At 38.6% G+C, this 20,337-nt stretch overlaps 1 protein-coding gene across 2 annotated transcripts; it reads right to left on the reverse strand.

Annotated features, from left to right (window-relative positions):
- Positions 1 to 1,445: 1,445 nt before the first annotated feature.
- On the reverse strand, positions 1,446 to 15,687 carry INTS12 (integrator complex subunit 12). Of its 2 annotated transcripts, none has more exons than XM_009273565.1 (7): positions 15,550 to 15,687; positions 13,614 to 13,777; positions 11,451 to 11,603; positions 10,097 to 10,284; positions 6,082 to 6,241; positions 4,603 to 4,755; positions 1,446 to 2,364 (listed from the first exon to the last, which is right to left on the reverse strand). In XM_009273565.1, the coding sequence occupies exons 2-7, from the start codon at positions 13,767 to 13,769 to the stop codon at positions 1,783 to 1,785; spliced, it is 1,392 nt and encodes a 463-aa protein (XP_009271840.1). In that variant the 5' UTR covers positions 13,770 to 13,777; positions 15,550 to 15,687; the 3' UTR covers positions 1,446 to 1,782. The 2 variants fall into 2 exon arrangements, with proteins under 2 accessions (XP_009271840.1, XP_009271839.1); XM_009273564.1 differs by having other exon boundaries at positions 15,529 to 15,687.
- Between the last annotated feature and the right edge of the window lie 4,650 nt (positions 15,688 to 20,337).

The raw sequence follows: 20,337 nt of genomic DNA on the forward strand, positions 1-20,337 counted from the left end.
TCTTAGATTAATACGAATCCAACACTGTGCAACATCAGAACTGGTGTGGTACCATAATACAGCTGGGTAGGGTCTGTGTCCTAGCATTTCTTTGTGAATATGTTTTTGCAGCCAGGAGATTGGAATCAACTTTCAATAAGCTTAAGACTCTTCTAAATTTCCAACATGCCCTGGCCCGTCTCTCCAAATTGCAGCTGGAAATCCAACCCTTCTCCCCAGGCTTAAACCCATCTACATACAAGCCTTGAAAGATCCAGTGCCAATATCCAGTTAGAAGTAGTTCTGTAACACTTGTTAGTAAATTCAAATACAGGGTCTTCCAGCAGATTTGGGAAAGCATGCATGAGTCGAGTCCTCCCTCTGAAATACAAATCACTGAGGGGAAGGGGAAAGAAATTGCACTTTTAGAATATACACAATTCATTTGCTACTTTGAGTATCATGAAGGAAGACATGCACTTGTATGCATCTATGTCTGTTTCTATCTCCTACAGAAATTGCTGGAAAAGGTTTTCCAACCAATTTCAAAACTCTGTAATAGACATATTTTTAAAAAAGCAACAACCCCTCCCATTAGAAACTAGCTGACAGGGCTACAAAAGGGTTTTTATCTACCAACACTGTCACTAACTACCAAAGAGATTTCTGCCTTTGCAGAAGTTGTATTTTTTTTCTTGTATAAGAAAAAGGTAATTTAAAACAATAATCATACAGGCTATGGTAGAACAGTTAAGAGACTAGAGGCTTCATTTTCCAAGATAGGTTGGCAGGCAATACTACTTTGATACATGCAAGGCTTGTGAATTTTATAGCAATACAGCATGGAATACTTAGGTGATCAAAAAGTCTTATGCATTTCAGGTGTGCCAAAAAGGAAGCTAACATTGACACCTAAGACTATTTCCTTCATTTTCTTCTATTTTTCCCCTCTCTCACATCACCAAGACAATGCGGTTCAATCGGACTGTGCTTTTAATTAAAATATACACTGCCTACCACTTATTTTCCATTCATATTCAACAGGACAATATTAAGGTTCTTTACAGATTAAGAAAGCTTGAAAACACTGTTTTGGCTCTCTTCCGCTCTTTTAAACAGGTTAGGGGCCATTTATCTTCTGCCAGTGCTCTTTTCTCCTCCCTCAGAGAATTACAACACCACCACGACCCATGAAGTTTCTCACTGTATAAAAACAAAATAGGCCACTTAAAATTCTCACTTTAAATAGAATATGTTGTTTAACAGTTCATTTTTTAAATTGTTTAAAAGAAAACATATTTTTTCCCCTAAGGAACTGTATAATTTGGGATAAACTTCATTAACTCTGCACAATATAGACAACTCTGAACAGGTGAAGCATTTGAAGCATTGGAAAATGGGGTAAAAGAAAAGCAGCAATAATTTCCCAGATTAACAGTACTTTTATTAATAACGTTTAAGAATGACAGTTTCAGTAAGTTCAATTTATTACGTGTCCACATAAATGTTCTTTTTTTTTTTTATACTCCAAAATACCCAACTTTTACAATTTCAAGTTTCAGTGCTTTGAGCTAAAAACCAGGAGCATATAATAGGGAATTCCTCCAACATATTCAATTCATAGATTTGCAACGTCAGAAGGAATACTAGGATTATCAAAGTTTGACCTCCTGTATAACATAGGTTTTGGGCTTCCCTGATTTAACTACTGTTTCAGTCCAGTAACCGGGGGATTTTCTTTAAGAAAAACACCAACGCTGCTGTTTCACAGAACACAACCAACAAAATTAGCAAGCAGCCATACTACTTCTTGAGTTTCTTTTGAGCAGCCTTCTTCTTGACCATTTGTAACCTCTTCATAGCATTGAGCTGAGATTCCTGAGAAGTCGGGCCTTTTAGGGAGGTTGACTGATTACCAGTATCTGCCGTGGTTTTGCTTGCACTGCCCCCGCTGTTACCCGCAGTCCCACTGTTGCCATTCCCACTGCTCACCTGGCTGCTGGTGCTCGGTGCAGTACTGCTGGGACTAGGAAGACCTACTTTGCTGACATTGTCGCTGCTTACCGAGCGGCTAAGAGTGGTTTTCCCCAGTGTCAGAGGTGGAGGAGGTTTCAGCTGAACAGGGTTTGTGCTGTTGTTGGCAGAAGCTATTTTTGACCCTAGTCCCGTTTTGGAAGTTGCCAACCCTGACAAACCCACAGGTTTCTGGTTGTTTGAAGAAGCTGCAGGTTTCCCACTGGCGCTCTGTGCTGTTGATCCTAGTTTGGCAGTTGATGGATTGGCAGAGGAGGTTTTGGCTGCAAAAGCAGCCCATCCTGTAAGGCCACTGGTTGCTGAAGAGGAAACACTTGTACTGGCTGAGTTCCCCGAAATGGCTGCTGAGGTCTAAAATAAATAAAGCATTCTCATTATAGCAGCATCTATTTGTGTAACACATCACAGCAGGAATAGATCAAGCCTCTGTTTCAGTTCTTTTCCAAGGAACACCCAGCGGACAATATTTCATCACTGGTCACTACAGTTGAAAGTATTAACAAGTAAAGGAAAGGATGCCAGGTGCAGCCAGCTTTTAAATTTCCCAGCCACATAAAACCAATATTACCTTTTCTTCCCTTTCGTCTATACAGCTAGCAGGCTATCATATGGCATTGTGATCCCCCCATAAACTCTAAAAGACAGTTTAACTGAAGTAACTACAAAAAGCCCAAATTTGTGAAGTATAAAAAAAGGGAGGCAAGCCACCACCTTTTATTGTTTACTGTCATTACTTGGTGTCACTTTTTAACAAGATGACAGATGCTCAGAGAAAAATCAGACACTGAGCAATTAAGTATTGCATTTATCACAGTCTTTTGGTCAAACAAGCAGTGTCTAAACTTTTATCTTTCCTTCCCTTCCCTCCTCTTGGTTCTTAGCAGCCTGTACCATAGATGCAATTTAATTTAAAAAAAAAAAAAAAAAAAAAAAAAAAAAAAGGTCACTGGACTTCTTTCCTGTAGTCTTCCCATTCAGGTACTGCAAAAGACAAACCTCCTGCAAACAAAGTTTTCCTTGCCTGCAAAGTGCTATACACATTAACTGCAGTTCCCACACCTTAAACACTATAATCCCCAGTCTTCAGATGGGGATAATACACACGTTGAATTATTAAACCAGAGTTATACCAAATGGCAGAGTCAAAACAGAAATTAAACCCCTCTATTCAAGTAATACCCCTTCTATAATATATCCAGACAGTTTCTAAACAGTAAAGATGACGGATGAAATCAGGCATCACTCTTGCAACCCGTTTAGGCACGTAAATAACTCTGCTGAGGTGAAAAAAGTTATTCACCAGTGTAAGTGGTTGAGCAATAGCCATCATATTGTTCATGATAGTTTGCATCCAGGCAGAGCAATGGCAAACATAACTTTGAGCACATGAATAATTGCTTTGATTCTGAGTTAAAGATGTGTTTTCCTAGGTGAGGGTCATGCTTTGTTAGACTACTATGTTATTTATTACACTGCTTCTGGTTTACCACCTTTGACCAACTTGTGACAATATTCATTAAATAACTTGGAGAAACAGAAACATGAGGCAACATATGCAAGAAGCAGCAGCCTCCTAAATTAGATCTCAGAGAGTCAGCTAGAGTTTCCCTATTATGATGAGGGGAAGCCTTCTAACTATCAAAATATGCATGTTACTTGACCACAGAGAACAAATCATATCTTTTATACAATTCATAGAATCATAGAATGCTTTGGGTTGGAAGGGACCTTAAAGATCATCTAGTTCCAATCCCCCCTCCCATGGGCAGGGACACCTTCCACTAAATCAGGTTGCTCAAAGCCTCATCCAACCTGGCCTTGAACACTTCCAGGGAGGGGGCATTCACAACTTCTCTGGGCAACCTGTTCCAGTGTCTCACCACCCTCACAGTAAAGAATTTCTTCCTAATATCTAGTAAGATCTACCCTGTTTCAGTTTAAAACTGTTACCCCTAGTCCTATCACTACACTCCCTGATAAAGAGTCCCTCCCCACCTTTCCTGTAGGCCCCCTTTAAGTACTGGAAGGCTGCTACAAGGTCTCTCCAGAGCTTTCTCTTCTCCAGGCTAAACAACCCCAACTCTCTCAGCCTGTCCTCATAGGGGCCCTCCTCTGGACCCGCTCCAACAGGTCCGTGTCTTTCTTACGCTGAGGGCCCCACAGCTGGACACAGTACTCCAGGTAGGGTCTCACCAGAGCAGAGTAGAGGGGAAGAATCACCTCCCTCAACCTGCTGGCCACGCTGCTTTTGAGGCAGCCCAGGATGCGGATTGGCTTTCTGGGCTGCTAGTGCACATTTATGAGGATTTCTGCTTGTATGAAATATCATTAAAAAAATCCATAAATTCCATTCTCTCCCTTGTAACATAAAAACACAGTCAAGAGCTGGATGCTTTAGGGACTTGAATTGAAGTTTTTTTCCCTACTCTTTTAGTGTTAATGCAAAACCACTATGCTATGGTACTACTCAGTACATATAGTATAGCAGACTATTTTCATTCATGGTTCTTGTGAGAAAAGATGGGTCCAATTGGAAAAATGATAACCTAAATGATAAACTCTTCCTCTGGAAAATTTAAACTACATTACCTTGACTTCTGTTCTCTTGAATGCTAGAAAAGTTGGTGGGGTCTCGGGTTTCAACTTAATTTCTGGCTTCTTGACCAATGGATCCTTCACAGCTGGTGCAACTAAAACCGCTGCAGGAGCTGGTTTTTGAGGTGGTTTTTGTGTCTTCTGAGCCTGTGTAAGTGGTAGGAAAAAAACCCCAAAATTAGTTATGGGGCCCATAACGTTGACTGTTTTGATTGTTAACAAAAAGCATGAGCATTATCGATTTCAATCTAGCCTTTACAATTTCAAGCTGAACAGTGCGTCAGAAATAAGGTAATAGGGGATGTGGAGGTAGTGCTGAGTATGATATTGGGGACAGAGTCCAGCCAAAAAGCATACTGAATAGGACTTGCTATTTCAGCATGGAAAGAGCGGCAGTGTTGACACTTAGGGAACAGGAAAGTACTGGGCCTTCACAGAAATAAGGCAAGGACAGGTGAACTTGAGGAAGACAGGGACATAATCCAGCAGTACTGGGATGCAGGCTGCAAGAGTCTGCTAAGAAGTGGCAAGTAAAATGGTAGAATTTATGCTGAAACAAAAAAAGGAAAGGGCATATTGAAGGCAAACGTTGAATGGCTGCAATGGCTATCCTGTGCAATAACTGACCTCAAGCAAACACTCCTCTGAGTTCAAAGGCCTGATGATCATCAGAATAATCATGTACTTCAGTCAGTGATCATAACTCCTAGACCAGGATCTTACATTGCCGCCTTTTCTTGTTTCTTATTAGAGCCATTTCAACAGATAACAATTTGCTAAGTTACCTTAGAACAGTTCCAAAACAGAACACATTTTCTGCTGTATAAAAGGGTTTGATTTTAAAATGTCAGAACTAAAGTTGTGTGAACAAATGGTTAATGTTTCATGCACCCAAAGATGCTTTCTTACTCTGATGTTTTTCTCATAATGAGGTGAGTGGAATTCCTGTGGGATCAGGAATAATGAGTCTGTTTAGTCAAGAAATTAACATGCAGATCAATCAAAATAAAGGGATTTTTTCCTGGAATGTGCTACCCTTAGCTTATTGTTGAGCCTGAGAACGCTCAGCACTTAAGATCTGGACCGAAATCTGCAGTCTTGTCTTACAGAAAAACATTCCCCGAAGCTGAGAAGAAAACTAAAACTGTAGGGCTCTTTGGTAGACATGTACTAAAAGCTGAGTATCACCTGAAATAAAAAGTTTTCAAGTGCTGCCTACCAAGTAGGAAATAATCCTATTTCACTCTTTTTCACTCAACTTCTGCTTTTTAAAAAGCTTTGTTTAAGCAGCGCATTACAGAATACTCTTTGAGATGCTACATTAAAAAACACAGCTGCAGCAAGGGAAGCACTGCTGAGAAAAATGGTTCTCCAACATGCTTCCAAAGATTTCTGCAACCCATAAAATACTCTCACGTATTAGAAATAGCCTGCTGTATTCAAATAGTGCTCATACAAAAACCTGACTCCTACCATTCTCTTCATCTGCCTGGTACAGCGGGCACAATACCACACAAGTCGAGGATCATTCACTTCCTTGTCTGTCACTTGAGGTTTATGGCAATCCTGGTGGTAGAGATTATGGCACTCCTGACACTCCACTAGCTGATTCCCAGAAATAACTGTCATTTGCCTGCAGAGCAAATAGTTAAGAACAGATTATGGGAGAAAGCACTTAAAGGATTATCCAATTGTTGCAAATTTTGCAAGGCTTAAGATAAAAACTAAAAATATTTTTGCCTTCATGTATATTTTCTACCTGTGGCAAATCAAACATATTCCTTTTCTTCCTGTATGAGTTCTTCCTAACAAATATTTTAGAAATTTTGTCTTTTTTAAAGGTAATTTCATTCAAGAAAATCTAAAACTTCTATACTATTAAACATGTGTGTATGACACTTTCGATTCCCCTGTTTGATTTTTATATTAGAAATGTAAGTCTCACCTGCTTTGCTTCGCCCGGGCATTTTATGGATACCTCACTGTATACCAATTATGACTTCCTCATTATATTACCATATGAAGGCCTAGTTTACATTTGGATAATTCTGCTGTAAGCTGTAGAGCGATACAGTTCAAGAACAAATAATTTCTCAATGACAAGCCTGTAAGAGTGCTTTCTGCTACTGGATTTAAAAGCGTCATCATCCAAGCTGTATACTACTTTAAAGGTGTTTTATTACTTATCCTTTTGGTCCCTACTATACAAACAGACACTTGGAATTCGAGATAATACCAGAATCATGGAAAGATGGAATAGAGAGGATTAACTGTGCAGTCCTGCCTTGAAGCAAACATGTAAGCTGGTGATGAGGACTTAATTTTGTGTGGGCCTCTGGTGAAAGTAATCACGCTGTATAAATGACAAATTAGTGATATACACATAACTGGGAGTACATCTGTGAATTAGCCAAATACCATTTCTTCCTTCAGATGACAAATCAGGCCACTTAATTGCTAAGCTGCTTTTGCTTATATCCCCGAGGAGCAGGTACCCAGGTAACCATGGAAACTCTATTTGTAGATGGGTGGGGAAAGGTAATACCTTATTTCTTTATATAACAGGAAAATGAAGTCTGAAGGATATGTCCATATGGATACTAGAACATTTTTGAAGAAGTATTTCTCTTTTAAATGGGCTACTTAAAAACAGAGGGAGAAACCTTTCTGAAATTCCAGGGCCCGTTATTTTATATGCGGGATATTTCAAAAAGCCATTTTGTTTGTTATTTCTAAATAAACTGGGTCAGAAGAAAGCAGCGATGGTTCAACCCCATGTCTCAAGGGAGAAGACTCACCCTATTTTAAAATTACAAAGAACAATCGCAGACTGATTAAAAAAACATGAACTCTTCATGCCCAGAAACAAGTTAAACAAGACTTGTTTTTAAATGGTATGATAACCGAGAAACAAACCAAATTATTTTTTACCTTCAGAAAACAAACAAACAAAAAAGTATTCATAAAAAGAAAGGTTGTTCTTTCAAAACCAGGCTTTTTTAAAGACATATTTTTTGGTTTTTTTGAGAGACAGAGTTCAGTATCATCAGCAAACCGCATGTAGTATTTCTTCTTCATATAACTGAGGAGCCATATAACTGGTGAGTCCTGTTTTTCTAACACCTGCAGGTATTGGAGAGGGTGAAGTTATTTTAACACCCCCTCTCTCCTTATGCCTAACTTGGTATCCAAGAACAAGAAGAAAACCACCACAGGCATCAACGTTCAATACTCCTAATCACTGTGAAAATACATTTGACACTTAGCAAGTCTTGAACAAACATTTAATGTCTCTACTTTAGTTTTTACATCTATAAAAAAAGGTATAGTTAATATTCAAATGCACTCTTTGGCATTTGTGAACCCACAGCTGTGTTCTTGTTGTTAACTTGTCTTCTTAAGCAATATAAACTCTTTGGCTATGAACCCCACCTACTCCGCAACTGGACATGGTGTTTTCATTCACAATTGATTGAATAATTGATTGAGTTATTAAAAGATGTCAGTTTCTAAATACTATTCATATTTGAGTTATTTTACAGAGTATCCAGTGCTTTTATATTTCATATGTACTGGGATGTTATTATTTTGGCTCAAGATGGACAACCCCAAAAAGGGCCCACATGTTGAAAGCTGAGCAGTAAAGAGTGGAATACTGTCCAACCAATGTGTTGGATTCAGAAAGCCTGAAGCACGAGTACTCTGAAAAACATCCCGCCTGGCGTGAGCTGGAGATCCGAGAACCACACGACATCAGTTCCAGTAGGTTTCACGTAAAATGAAAACAAATCCTGAGCATTGGGTAACTGTTGCCATCCCCTCTCTAATGGGTTGTTTCTTTCCCTGCTGTGCTTCTCCCTCCCTCTGGCATCAGCTTAATGAGAGCTATTTTAGATAGCCAGGATAGATGCATCTTTTGCAAGAGCACTATGAATTTGTGACCACAATTAGCTGGAAGCAATGCCTTCAGCAGCCAGGTTAAACATTGATTGTGGAACAGCTAATGGAACCACATACCTGGCCTATGCTTTTCAAAGCAAAGTCTTGGCCACGCTAGGCACAGTAGTTGCATTTTCTTTCTTTCTTTCTTTGCAGGCATTTCTCATTATGCTTGTACGTGTTTTCCTTTGCCAGGGAAGATGCAGAATTAATATTCCACAGTAGCTCAAGACTATCTAAACAAAACTTTTCTTTATCCCCTCCTGCCAAATAAATTAATACCATACTGGTTTTAGTAGCATTTTAACATACTGCTGAACAGGGCTTTGCCCCTTTAGGAGACAGCAAAAATGGAATTTGCAGGAAGAAAGGTAAAATTGAAATATTTATTTCATACTTCAAATGTTTTAACTGTTCTTCCTTTTTCAATGTCTATAATAAGAAATTAAACATTTGAGCTAACACATGGGAATAATGTGATATGAAATCTCATCAGTTCACAATTGGTTAACAGTATAATTAGCTGTAACAATGGAAATTTATCCTCCATGTACTGGAGACATCTCCTTATCTGCACAACAGGAACGATCATGGAAATGACTGAAGAACAAAGTTATAAAGCACAGTTTCCCAACTGGCTTAAGCTGAGCTAAAATATATGACAAAAGGCCAGTCCCACCTTCCTCTCTGTCCTGGCTCTACATTCCTGTATCCACACACATGCCAGCATAAGCAGTTACGCTTGCTAAGCTGCTTGAAACCTAAACCTACTGAAAAACCCAAGTGGAGAGCTGATCCAGAAGCTGATTCAGCTGATCACAAACCTGTGTGGGCAATACACTCCCTAAACAGGACAGAGAAGGAGGTACAATTGGGAGAGCCAAACTGTTCCTTTTGGCAGCAGTGGGGCCTTACAAGGACATAAATCATCTGTGAAACCAAATTCTGATTCGAGTGATTTGATCACAGGGTGGATATTCAAAAGTGTATTTTATACTTCTGTTAAGACTAAATGTATTGTTAGCAGAAGGTTACTAAGATCCAATTTTAGGGCCCTTACCTAAAAGTAAAAAGAACCTGTCTTGGCTGCAAGATATATTTACACTGTTAACTGAAAAAACATGGCTATCTGTAAACAAATGTCAAATGATTACGAAAAGAGGAGCAACACATATGGATCTCATAATAATGCCACTAAAAAATGTTTTCAGAAGAGAACTGATTTTTTAAAAATGCTTATTATTAGCCATTAATATTTTAATTTGTTTTCCAACAATTAAAAATCAGTATTTGTCGTGATAGGTTTTGTATCATGTCTAGTCTTACTATTTTTCACTTGCCCTTTCCTGAAGAAGAAAAGTTGGTTTTCTCATTAAAGGTTCCATTTTTGCGAAACCATTCTTATTCATGAAGGATGCTTAAATGCATTATTAATTTTGAATATGTGCTTAAGTGATTTCCAGAATAAAAACTACAGGAAGCATTAACTCAATAGTACACAATAAAAAAAAGGTAACTACACAATTGCAATGAAGCGATGTTGACTTACCTGCAAACAACACAGGCCAGTCCCATTTCCATAGCAAAGTCATCAGCACTGGTTTCCTCAAAGCTAGATAAGTCAGGCATGGATAAATCCTTGCTCGTCTGAACTGTAATAGGAGAGGAACGAGCCTCTTGCTTCTCTAGTCTGGGCTTCTTTGGTGTATCAGCTCCTTCAGGGGTATCCCCTTTTATCTATTACACACACACACAGAGAATGTGAAAATGCAAAAAGCTAATGGATATTATTAAAATGAGAAAATGACTGGAACAATTAGGTTAGCAGTATAAGATGATGTACTTTACACAGCATAAATACAACATATTTTCCTTAGGTACGTATTTTCTTCAAAATATTTATGAACTAGAAGCTCAAGTCCACTTTTTGTACTTCACCTCAAAACCCTTGAAAAAGCTTTGGAATCCCACATTTCAGCTTACTACATTTTAGTAGCCTTTTATTATCAGGATATTTAAAACATGAAATCACAGAATGGTTTGGGTTGGAAGGGACCTTTAAAGGTCATCTAGTCCAACACCCCTGCGATGACCAGGGAAAACATTAACAGAATAATTATAACAAGACTTTTGCTGGATCACCTAAACGGCAACATGATTGGATAATGCAGCTCACAGGCTATGCACAATTAGATGAGTTGACTTACACAGGTTAAAAAGGAGGGCTTTTGTCTAAAACATCTTCAAGTTTATTAACCAAGTTATTTCATTAGAAAACAAAAATTACTTACTTTATCAGCAGATCTCTTTTCTGTTTCTTTTTTCACCTTTTCTGATGCAGTGGGCTTGCCATTGTTGTTGCCAGAAGGCAAACTAGAAGAAGCTTTAGGCTCTTGCTTACTGGAAATAGGTTTGGTAACAGATACTTTTGGTTGCTCTACTTCCTGAAAACAGAAACAAAAATTGAAGGCAAACCCTACACTTGAGTTACTTCCTAGTTTGCAATTAGTTAGATAACAGGATAGGGAAACAACATGTCAAACCACATTGATCATCTATATATACACTTTTTTTTTTTAACATTTCTTAAATATTTTCATATCACATTGACAAATTAGTGTGTTTAAGCTGCAGTCAATTATTAAAACCTTTGTTTGGGTGAAGGGACCTTTAAAGGTCATCTAGTCCAACACCCCTGCGATGACCAGGGAAAACATTAACAGAATAATTATAACAAGACTTTTGCTGGATCACCTAAACGGCAACATGACTGGATAATGCAGCTCACAGGCTATGCACAATTAGATGAGTTGACTTACACAGGTTAAAAAGGAGGGCTTTTGTCTAAAACATCTTCAAGTTTATTAACCAAGTTATTTCATTAGAAAACAAAAATTACTTACTTTATCAGCAGATCTCTTTTCTGTTTCTTTTTTCACCTTTTCTGATGCAGTGGGCTTGCCATTGTTGTTGCCAGAAGGCAAACTAGAAGAAGCTTTAGGCTCTTGCTTACTGGAAATAGGTTTGGTAACAGATACTTTTGGTTGCTCTACTTCCTGAAAACAGAAACAAAAATTGAAGGCAAACCCTACACTTGAGTTACTTCCTAGTTTGCAATTAGTTAGATAACAGGATAGGGAAACAACATGTCAAAGCACATTGATCATCTATATATACACTTTTTTTTTTTAACATTTCTTAAATATTTTCATATCACATTGACAAATTAGTGTGTTTAAGCTGCAGTCAATTATTAAAACCTCCCCTTATCATTCACCTTCCAGAGGAAAAGGTGCTCCTTTTCCAAAGACAGATCTTCATTGCAACATTAATTAAAAAAGAAAACTTTTCTGCTTTTAAAATTCAAAGAGGTAATGAACACAAATTTTCAGATAGTTCTGAGGGCAAAATTCAATATAAGCTGAAAACATAAGTTGACATCTGATGTCACGAGACATCAATACTTCGTTCCCTCACAGAGAAAAATATTGACCTCCGCTTAATCTCAGTCCACATTCACCTATCAGATTAATAAATTTAGATCTCCACAGAAATCAATAGTTCTTACTAAAGATGCATTAGTGTCAGCAATAGATAATAAGCAAACGAATGTGTAAATGAGTGATTAATCACAGCAATGTGCGTGAGCAAGGAACACCCCCCCCCCGGCTTGGTAAGAAGGGAGTAATTCTCTGCTGTATACTGGGAGGGGTCCTGAGCCCTAAGCTTCAGCCCCCCCCAAGTCTGCTGACTTCCTGTTGCATCCAGAGTCAGAAATGGATTTCCTCATCTGCCCGACTGTGGTAATCCTGTGCTCCTTACTCTGTTCTTGGATTTCATGGTCAACCACAAATTAATCCTGCAGCCTGAGAATGCAAGGAAAGGAATTCTTGTACTCTTTTCCATTTCTGAGCTTTGCAGTCCAGCTGATACTGGAGACACACTGAAAAGAGGAGAACAAAAGATTTCTTCCTCTGTCCCGAGCCTCAGTCTCACCTGAGGGCAGGTGTCTACCAGCCAAGCTGTTATTAGAATTGGCTTCCCTAGCCTCTTCGCACTATTATTCGGCCCCCTGCTTCCTCTTTAAACCACAAACCAATGCTTCTTTGAGCTCTGACATAGAGGGCTCCTGAGAGTTTTGAGACCTGTGTTAAAGGGAACTGCAGTTTAGGTTTCAGGGAATTAACAATTTGAATAGAAAGGAGTTAGACCACACAGCACAAGCATGATGTATGCTGTAGCAGTAAGTGTCTTTTAGTTATTCGGAACCATGTACACGTAGAAATGAAATATTACTAATGTATCGGCACACAGGCCATCATTAGAAGAGACCAGGCTGACTTCTAGGCATCCTAGGGGAGAACACTACCTCGTTATCCATATGGCAATACGAGGACATCCCCACTTGGTTATTTCCATACACTAATCTCAGATTCAAATATTCTCTCTAGCAGGTGTTTAGTGATTTTCAGTAGATAAAAAATAATGTTTGTCCATTGGATGGCAATGGTTTCAGCCTGCAAATCATTTCTGCTTTGAACCATTTGGTGTTTTTCATTCTTATATGACTTCATCAACAGAATTTTAAGAAAAGAGATCCAGCTTTATCAGTAAATAGCTTGTTTTGTTTCATATTTATCTGTGGCAAAAATAATCTGCATTTTAAAGACCTTTTAGCTCTGATTGTTACCGGAGAAATACATAATTTTCTGTTCACCTTAGGTAGCGTGTATGATAGCTCACAAACAAAAATGACAAAACCGATATAAAAGCAAATACAAAAAGTACTATTACAAAGTCACGACACTTGCAATATAGTGTTGAATATCTCTTTTACAGGTCTAGGTACACCAACAAGAGATTTTTTTTTTCCATTAACTTCAATTAATCAAACAGATGATGTGGCATAGAAGGGGAATGATGAATATGAACATTCCATAATTACTTTTTCTTTTTCCTCAATCTCTGATTCTCTTTTAACTTTTCAGCTATAAAAGACGAACTAGGAATAGCAGGACCTTTAAAAAGGCATAAAAAAAATGACCCATGCTCTCTAATACCAATACCTTCTGAGATGGACGATAGCTTGAGTCAGTTCCTCTGGCCAAAGACTCATCAAGAAGCGCTTTCAGCTTTTCAGCAGAGTCCTTACTCTTTGAATGCAAGAAGCCCAGGGCTTTCAGAAAAATGGGATCAAGCTCCAAGTTCACTGTAGCAGCCATAGTGGTGTCTTTGGAGAAAGGAGAAAAAAAAAGAAAACCAATGACAACTTCATTCATATGGAGCATAACTCAAACAGCATGTGGCTAACTATCTCACAGAAGACTTTTTTAAAAATGAAATTATATTAAATCACAGCAAGGATGATATGTGAATTAATTATCATCATAAGAAGATGACTGATTGTGAACCTCAGAGCTGCAGAACTTGAATCTGGCCTTACATCTGAAATGATGTCAAATTCAACAACTTCATTCATATGGAGCATAACTCAAACAGCATGTGGCTAACTATCTCACAGAAGACTTTTTTAAAAATGAAATTATATTAAATCACAGCAAGGATGATATGTGAATTAATTATCATCATAAGAAGATGACTGATTGTGAACCTCAGAGCTGCAGAACTTGAATCTGGCCTTACATCTGAAATGATGTCAAATTCGTTCTTTGGCTATCTGATGTTCAGAAACTAAACTCATCATACTTACATAAATGGAACAAATATTCCACATTCTTGATATTCCATACATACAGAATATTGAAAAGTATGCAAAGTAAGTGTAAACTTGAAGAAAAGCAATTACTACCTTTCTCCTTAACATTATTTGTACATAAGTCATTTCTATCTCATTGCTAATTTAAGAATAATGAAGAAAAATCTCTTACTTGTAGAAAAATTAACTTTTGAAACTTCTGAAAAGAACATATAAGAGATATAAAACAGCCAGTATATGATTTTATATATATATTAAAAATCTGAAAAATGTATTGTCCATTTTTAGATTTAGCTGAAACAGTGAGAAAATTTATAACTCGGATCGTGAGTTATCCAAGTCCCCTTGAGATAGCCTAGGTTTTCATGTAAAGTAATGACTCTCCAGAGCTCTCACAGTGTCAATGTAAATGGAATAAAGTGAAAAGTGAGTTAGAACAAATTTAAAAAAAAAAAAGTTTGCTTCATAGCAATACATTCCTGCACTCTGGAGCCCTCTCTGTTAATTTCTTGAACAAAAGCTCTAAGGAACTGCATTTATATCAGAAATTGTCCCTACAAAGATAGATAGCTCTCTAACTTAACCAGTAATTAGCAATGAATAATTTAAGAAATAACATGGGAAAGGAAGTTTCCTGCTCTTTTCCAAAATAGATGAGAAGTGGTATTGTTAATAATCCCTTCAAATCTCATTTGAAAGACATCAGGACGTTTTATTTTTTTATACAGGAATCTAGAAGACATTCTTAAAAAGGCTTTCATCAGTTTTGCTCAAAAGCACTGCCTGGACAGCTTTTTCAGCTGGAGCTTCCGAGGTTTTGTCTGATGAATTCCTTTTGATATTCAAGGCAGTGAACTTTTACCTCTCTGGCCAAAACACCAGCAGTGGCAGCCTGCTCCCTCAACACTTGCCTAGAAGTCTCCAGGAACCTTTATCTCATGCTGAGCTTTCACGAGACACCAGAGAATCGCTCGACTGAGATCATCAAGGAGTTCGACATACAGTAGACTTCATAGGGATTTTATCAATGGACCCAGCAGAGTTAAGAATCCTCTTCAAGAGCCTCTTCTCTCTTCCTTAATCTTTGCTACTTGTCAAATCATTTTCTGGTGGCCACAGAACTTCTGCTAGTAAGTACTACACACCAGTTACTCTGCTTTTTCACTGATCAAGCAGAGAGACTGTGGTGCAAGCCCCATCCAGACAATTCAGTCTCTCTCTGACACTTACAAAAAGTGAATTAAATGCGTGTGAAAAGCACATACCCTCTTTTTTTATGCATCTACCTCTGATAAATTTTCAGGTTGCTCCCAAGTTCTGTGGGTAGGTTCTCTCTTCCATTTGTTTGTTCTGTGAATATGCCTTCCAAGTTTCAGTACCATATAATCTTAGACTAGGACTCTGCTAAACCCTCTGTTGAATGAAAACAGTAGAATTAAAACACCAATTTCAGAAATTTGGAATAATTTCCAGTTAAAAAAAATCCTTTAAGTTCTTTTTTGAGGCTTCTTCTAGGAATATATACTCGTGTACGTAAGGAACAGGTAGCCTCAACAGTCATTAGCAGCCAATTCAGAATGCCTGCAGTATTTAGAGAACAAGTGTAAGCATACTAATTCCATTTTCATCTTTCTGAAGGTAACACTTCCCAGATTTATTTCTGGCACTAGCATTTTAAAGACATCTATTGTAAAGGAACTGTTAAAATCCAAATTTCAAAAGGGTTCTCTGTATTTATTCTTTTATTTGCGTATGAAATTGCAGCAATTCTTTCTCTGTTCTCAAGGGTACTTTATAATGTCATAGGCTAATGCGGTTATAATTAACATATCACGAGAAATTTCTTACGAGAAGGGAGGGAATTGGGCTTATTAAACAGTTCAAGTATGCTCAATTTAGGCATACATTTTCAAATTAAAAAATCTATTTGTAAGTTAAAGAAAGTAAGCATATTTAACGGAAAGATGAACACATCAATAGCTGTCTTAAAAAACAGCATCATCTGAAAAAAGTCAATTGACAAATATGTTCTCCTTACTGGACCACAATAACACAACTGTCAAACAGGCTAATACCAACAACTGGCCTGGTCCAAAAGGCAAATTATTGCTTTTGGTAGTGGCCTTTTCCAGACGTTTACAGATCAGAACAGTGGTTTGATACTTATAAAGCTAAGATCCAATTACATTCATTCATGTTTTCATTCATAAACTGCTCCTCTGGTGGTGAAGTCAGCATATAGCAACTTGATAGTCTTGGAGGAAGAATAGTACAGTGTTTTAACGATGATGCCATAGGTTATTCTGCGCGAGAGCACTCCTTGACTTTCTTGTTGAAGTGGAATCTTTGTATAGAAAATAATTCAAATGTTGTTTAGGAAAAAGAAATAGGGGAAAAAAGTATGTATGACACTGTCTTTTGTGTAGCAGTTTGGTAACGCAGCTGTGAGATTAGAGGGCTGTGTTATAATCCTTGAACCCAGAGCAGAACTGGTTTTGCACAAAGCAGTAACTGAAGGGAACACGCAGGCAACTCGTGGAGCAGGGACAGGAACTCAAGCGGACCCTCTTGCAACTAAGCATTAACTCATTATCCCAGCCCTAAAAGCACTTTTCTCAACTTAGGTCTCTGACACTTCTTCACTATCATATAAGAACTCTTTGATGATGGATAGACAAAACCAAATATAAGGTAACAAAACTCTCTGAAGTATGTGAGATAATATAAAAAAATCCTACAATGCACAATCACGGAGTAACCTCCTAATGCAGACTACTCTAAGTGGTTTAATTCCCTGTGGGAAGAAAAAAAAATGTTAATTAGTGGGTTGTTATTCTTAAAACGTCTAAGAATTTTTTGAGTCTCTTTTCCTGAGCATACTATTATCTTCTACCAAATACACACAAGCTTAATTGAGCACTACACAGTATATGTGGTCTTCCAATTTAATAGACTTATTCGATTTCCAGGGTGTAAAAGACCCTTTCTTTTCATTTATTTGCCAGCTATTATTTTGCATGCCTACACATGTATTATCTTATTCATCACCACTTTCAGTTAAATGGATCTACTTACATTACATTTTCAGATACGGTCATATTTTCATCCATCTGTTTCTGAACTCCTATTTCTATTATTTTCTGAGACAGGTGTACAACTGAAGATATTTTTCCAAGAAAGTGCACACCTTCAATTTACAGTGCAATGCTATTATCAAACCCATTCTTTATAAACTCAGCAATACTTTTCTTTTTCACTGACACTGATGATTAAAAGGACTTTCACTCACATATCCTTTTCAGCTACCTTCAACATCTGTAGCAGTTAACTTAAAACCCAGTAACACGAATCAGTAGCACAAAATTCCTTCCGATGCACTGCACTGTGTTCATCAATAATTAGTTTCACTTACCACCATAATTGCATTTCTCCTGTCCCCCCCCCCGCCTTTGGATTCTTCTGCTCCTCAGGATTTTCTCTCTTCCTGACTAATGTAATAACTGTTGAAGTGGCAGATCTTGCTTATTTACCAATAATGCCTTTTCCAGATCACTTTCAGATTTAATGTAAGTCTTTATAAAGTAGATCAAGGAAAATCTTAAAAGCAGGAAAAACTGAACTTCTATTTTCAGTTTCTGTTTTAGTATCTTAATCAGGACTTGATTCATGACAACGTAATTTCTCAGTTATCTCCCATGAGGGATATTTCAAAACACACACACTTTAGTAGTCCGGACAACTGTATTAATCAAAACAATTGTATTAATCAGTTATTTATTTGACATCTTCTTTAAAGAATTTTGGAAGACTGGAGTAAAATCTTCTGCTATGGAGTTACTAGTACTGCTATCCTTCATTTTACATTCTATTCTACAGCATATTTTATACTGTACTTTCAAATTAATATTTCAATCAATATCACAGTAACCTGTTTATCCAAAATTTCTAAGATTATACTATTGCCCTGTATTTGCTGCTTTCTACTCCTCACAAGCAGTACATTATTTAAGAATCACAGAATCATTCGGTTTGGAAGGGACCCCAAGTGGTCACCCTGTGCAATCTCCTGCTCAAAGCAAAGTCAACACTGACTTCAAGACCGGCTTGCCCAGGACTGTCCAGTTGGATCTTGAAAACCTCCAAAGACAGGAATGCAACAAACCTGCTGGGCAACCTGTCCCAACGCCTAACTGTCCTCATTTCCTTATTTCAAATTGGAAGTTGCAACTTGTGCTGTCTCTCATTCCCCTGCAGTGCACCTGAGTAGAAAGACTGGCTCTGTCTTCTCAATAATCTCCTCTTATGTATAGAAAAGCTTCCATTAGGTCCCCTCAAGTCCACGGTAGATGACATCCAACACGCTCCCTTCATCTTCAGATCTAGTTATTTTGTCACAGAGGACAAGCCAGTTGGTCAGGCATGATTTATCCTTGGTAGGTCCCAAGCTGGCTATCCCCAGTCACCACCTACTCCTTTTTATGTCTACAAATGGCTTCCTCCATGATCTTTCCACAGGTGGAAGGAGTGAGGCTGACCAGCCTGTAGTTCTCTGGATTGTCCTTCTTGCCCTTTTTGATGATGAACCTAAGATTTGCCTTTCTCCAGTCTTCAGGGATCTCCCCCAATCACATGGCCTTTCAAAACTGCCAGAGAGTAGCTTTGTGAAGACACTGTCAGCTCTTAGCATCCTTGAATGCAGTCCACCTGGGTCCATGGACTTGTCAGGTAAACAATCCCTGCTTCAATCCCCTTCCAACTTGTAGTTCCTCCTCTCTTTGAACCCTGCCTTGTGGCAAAAGGCCTGGGAGACCTTAATGGTGAAGTCTGAGGCAAAGACACCAACTGTCTCATCCTTATCTGTGTCTGCTGTCACTAACACACTTGTCCCACTCAGCAGCAGCACTGTATTTTCCTTGTGAATCCTTTTCCTGATAAACGGCATCTTGTTACCGTTGACATCGCTTGCTAGTTTCAAATCTAGCTTAGCTTTAGCTTTCCTAACACCATCGCCACACACCTGGGCAATATTTCTATATTCCTCCCTTGTAGCCTGTGTCTCCACTTCCACCTTCTCCTGTATATGTCCTTTTTGCACTGGAGCTCTGTCATGAGTTCCCTGTTTAATCAAGCCCTTTTCCTGTTACATCTGCCTTACCTTTCTACAAACTGTTTTTGTTCTCATGCATAGTTGTGTTGCCACAAAAATCAGTTTTCTAAAAAGCATTTATTCAAGTAAATGAGATAATCATACCTACGCAATTGAGATTTGCCAATCCCTGCTACCGCCAAGATTCAATATTCTGCAAAAACGGACCTGAAGATGTTGTTTAAACAGATGTCACTGCCCATTGGTTTAAGTGACTGGTAAATTGATTATAACTCCATTATTGTTTTTACCTTTCCCTAATTCAATGCCTACTGAAATTTATCAGGTTTACAAATTCCCTAGATATCATCCTCCTGGTGATTTCTCAGTGGAAGAGCCAAACTTTAGTTAAAACTGAATTTCTGCATTAGTTACACCAAAGCCATGACCTTTGCAACATACTTGCTGCAAATTTCTCCCTAACGTTTCCTTTAAGAATGAAGGAAAGGCCTCCCATCTGAAAGCCACTCTTCAAAAATAAAATGCTTAAGAGAATAAAATACCACCATCTTTTAATCCCCAAATATCCCATACTATGGTTGAAATTCACATGCCCTGTATTCCGCATACATCACCTCTATTGGCTTGGTCTGTTCCTTCCTAATTGCTCTCCCCACCCGCGGGCCAGTGCCGCCTTCGTAACGGAGCCGCGCCCGGTGCCAATCCCTACCACGGAGGAGGAACTGAACCTCCCCGCTTCCGTACAGCGCTAACAACCGAGTCCGCTTACACCGAAGCCAAACGCCAGGACCCGGCGCCTCCCGTCCGAGAGCAGGCTGGGCAGCTCCACACGGCTCCGTGCCCCGAGGTGGAAACCACCCGCCGGACGCGCTGCCCTGAGGCAGAGCAGCGCGACTGGCTCTCACCCTGGCACAGCCCGAAACAAGGCTCCGGGAACCCTCCCGCACCCGTTACCGCCCCAGCCCCC

Source organism: Aptenodytes forsteri, unplaced genomic scaffold (assembly GCF_000699145.1).
Source record: "Aptenodytes forsteri isolate BGI_AS27 unplaced genomic scaffold, ASM69914v1 Scaffold93, whole genome shotgun sequence".
Classification (NCBI taxonomy): Eukaryota; Metazoa; Chordata; class Aves; order Sphenisciformes; family Spheniscidae; genus Aptenodytes; species Aptenodytes forsteri.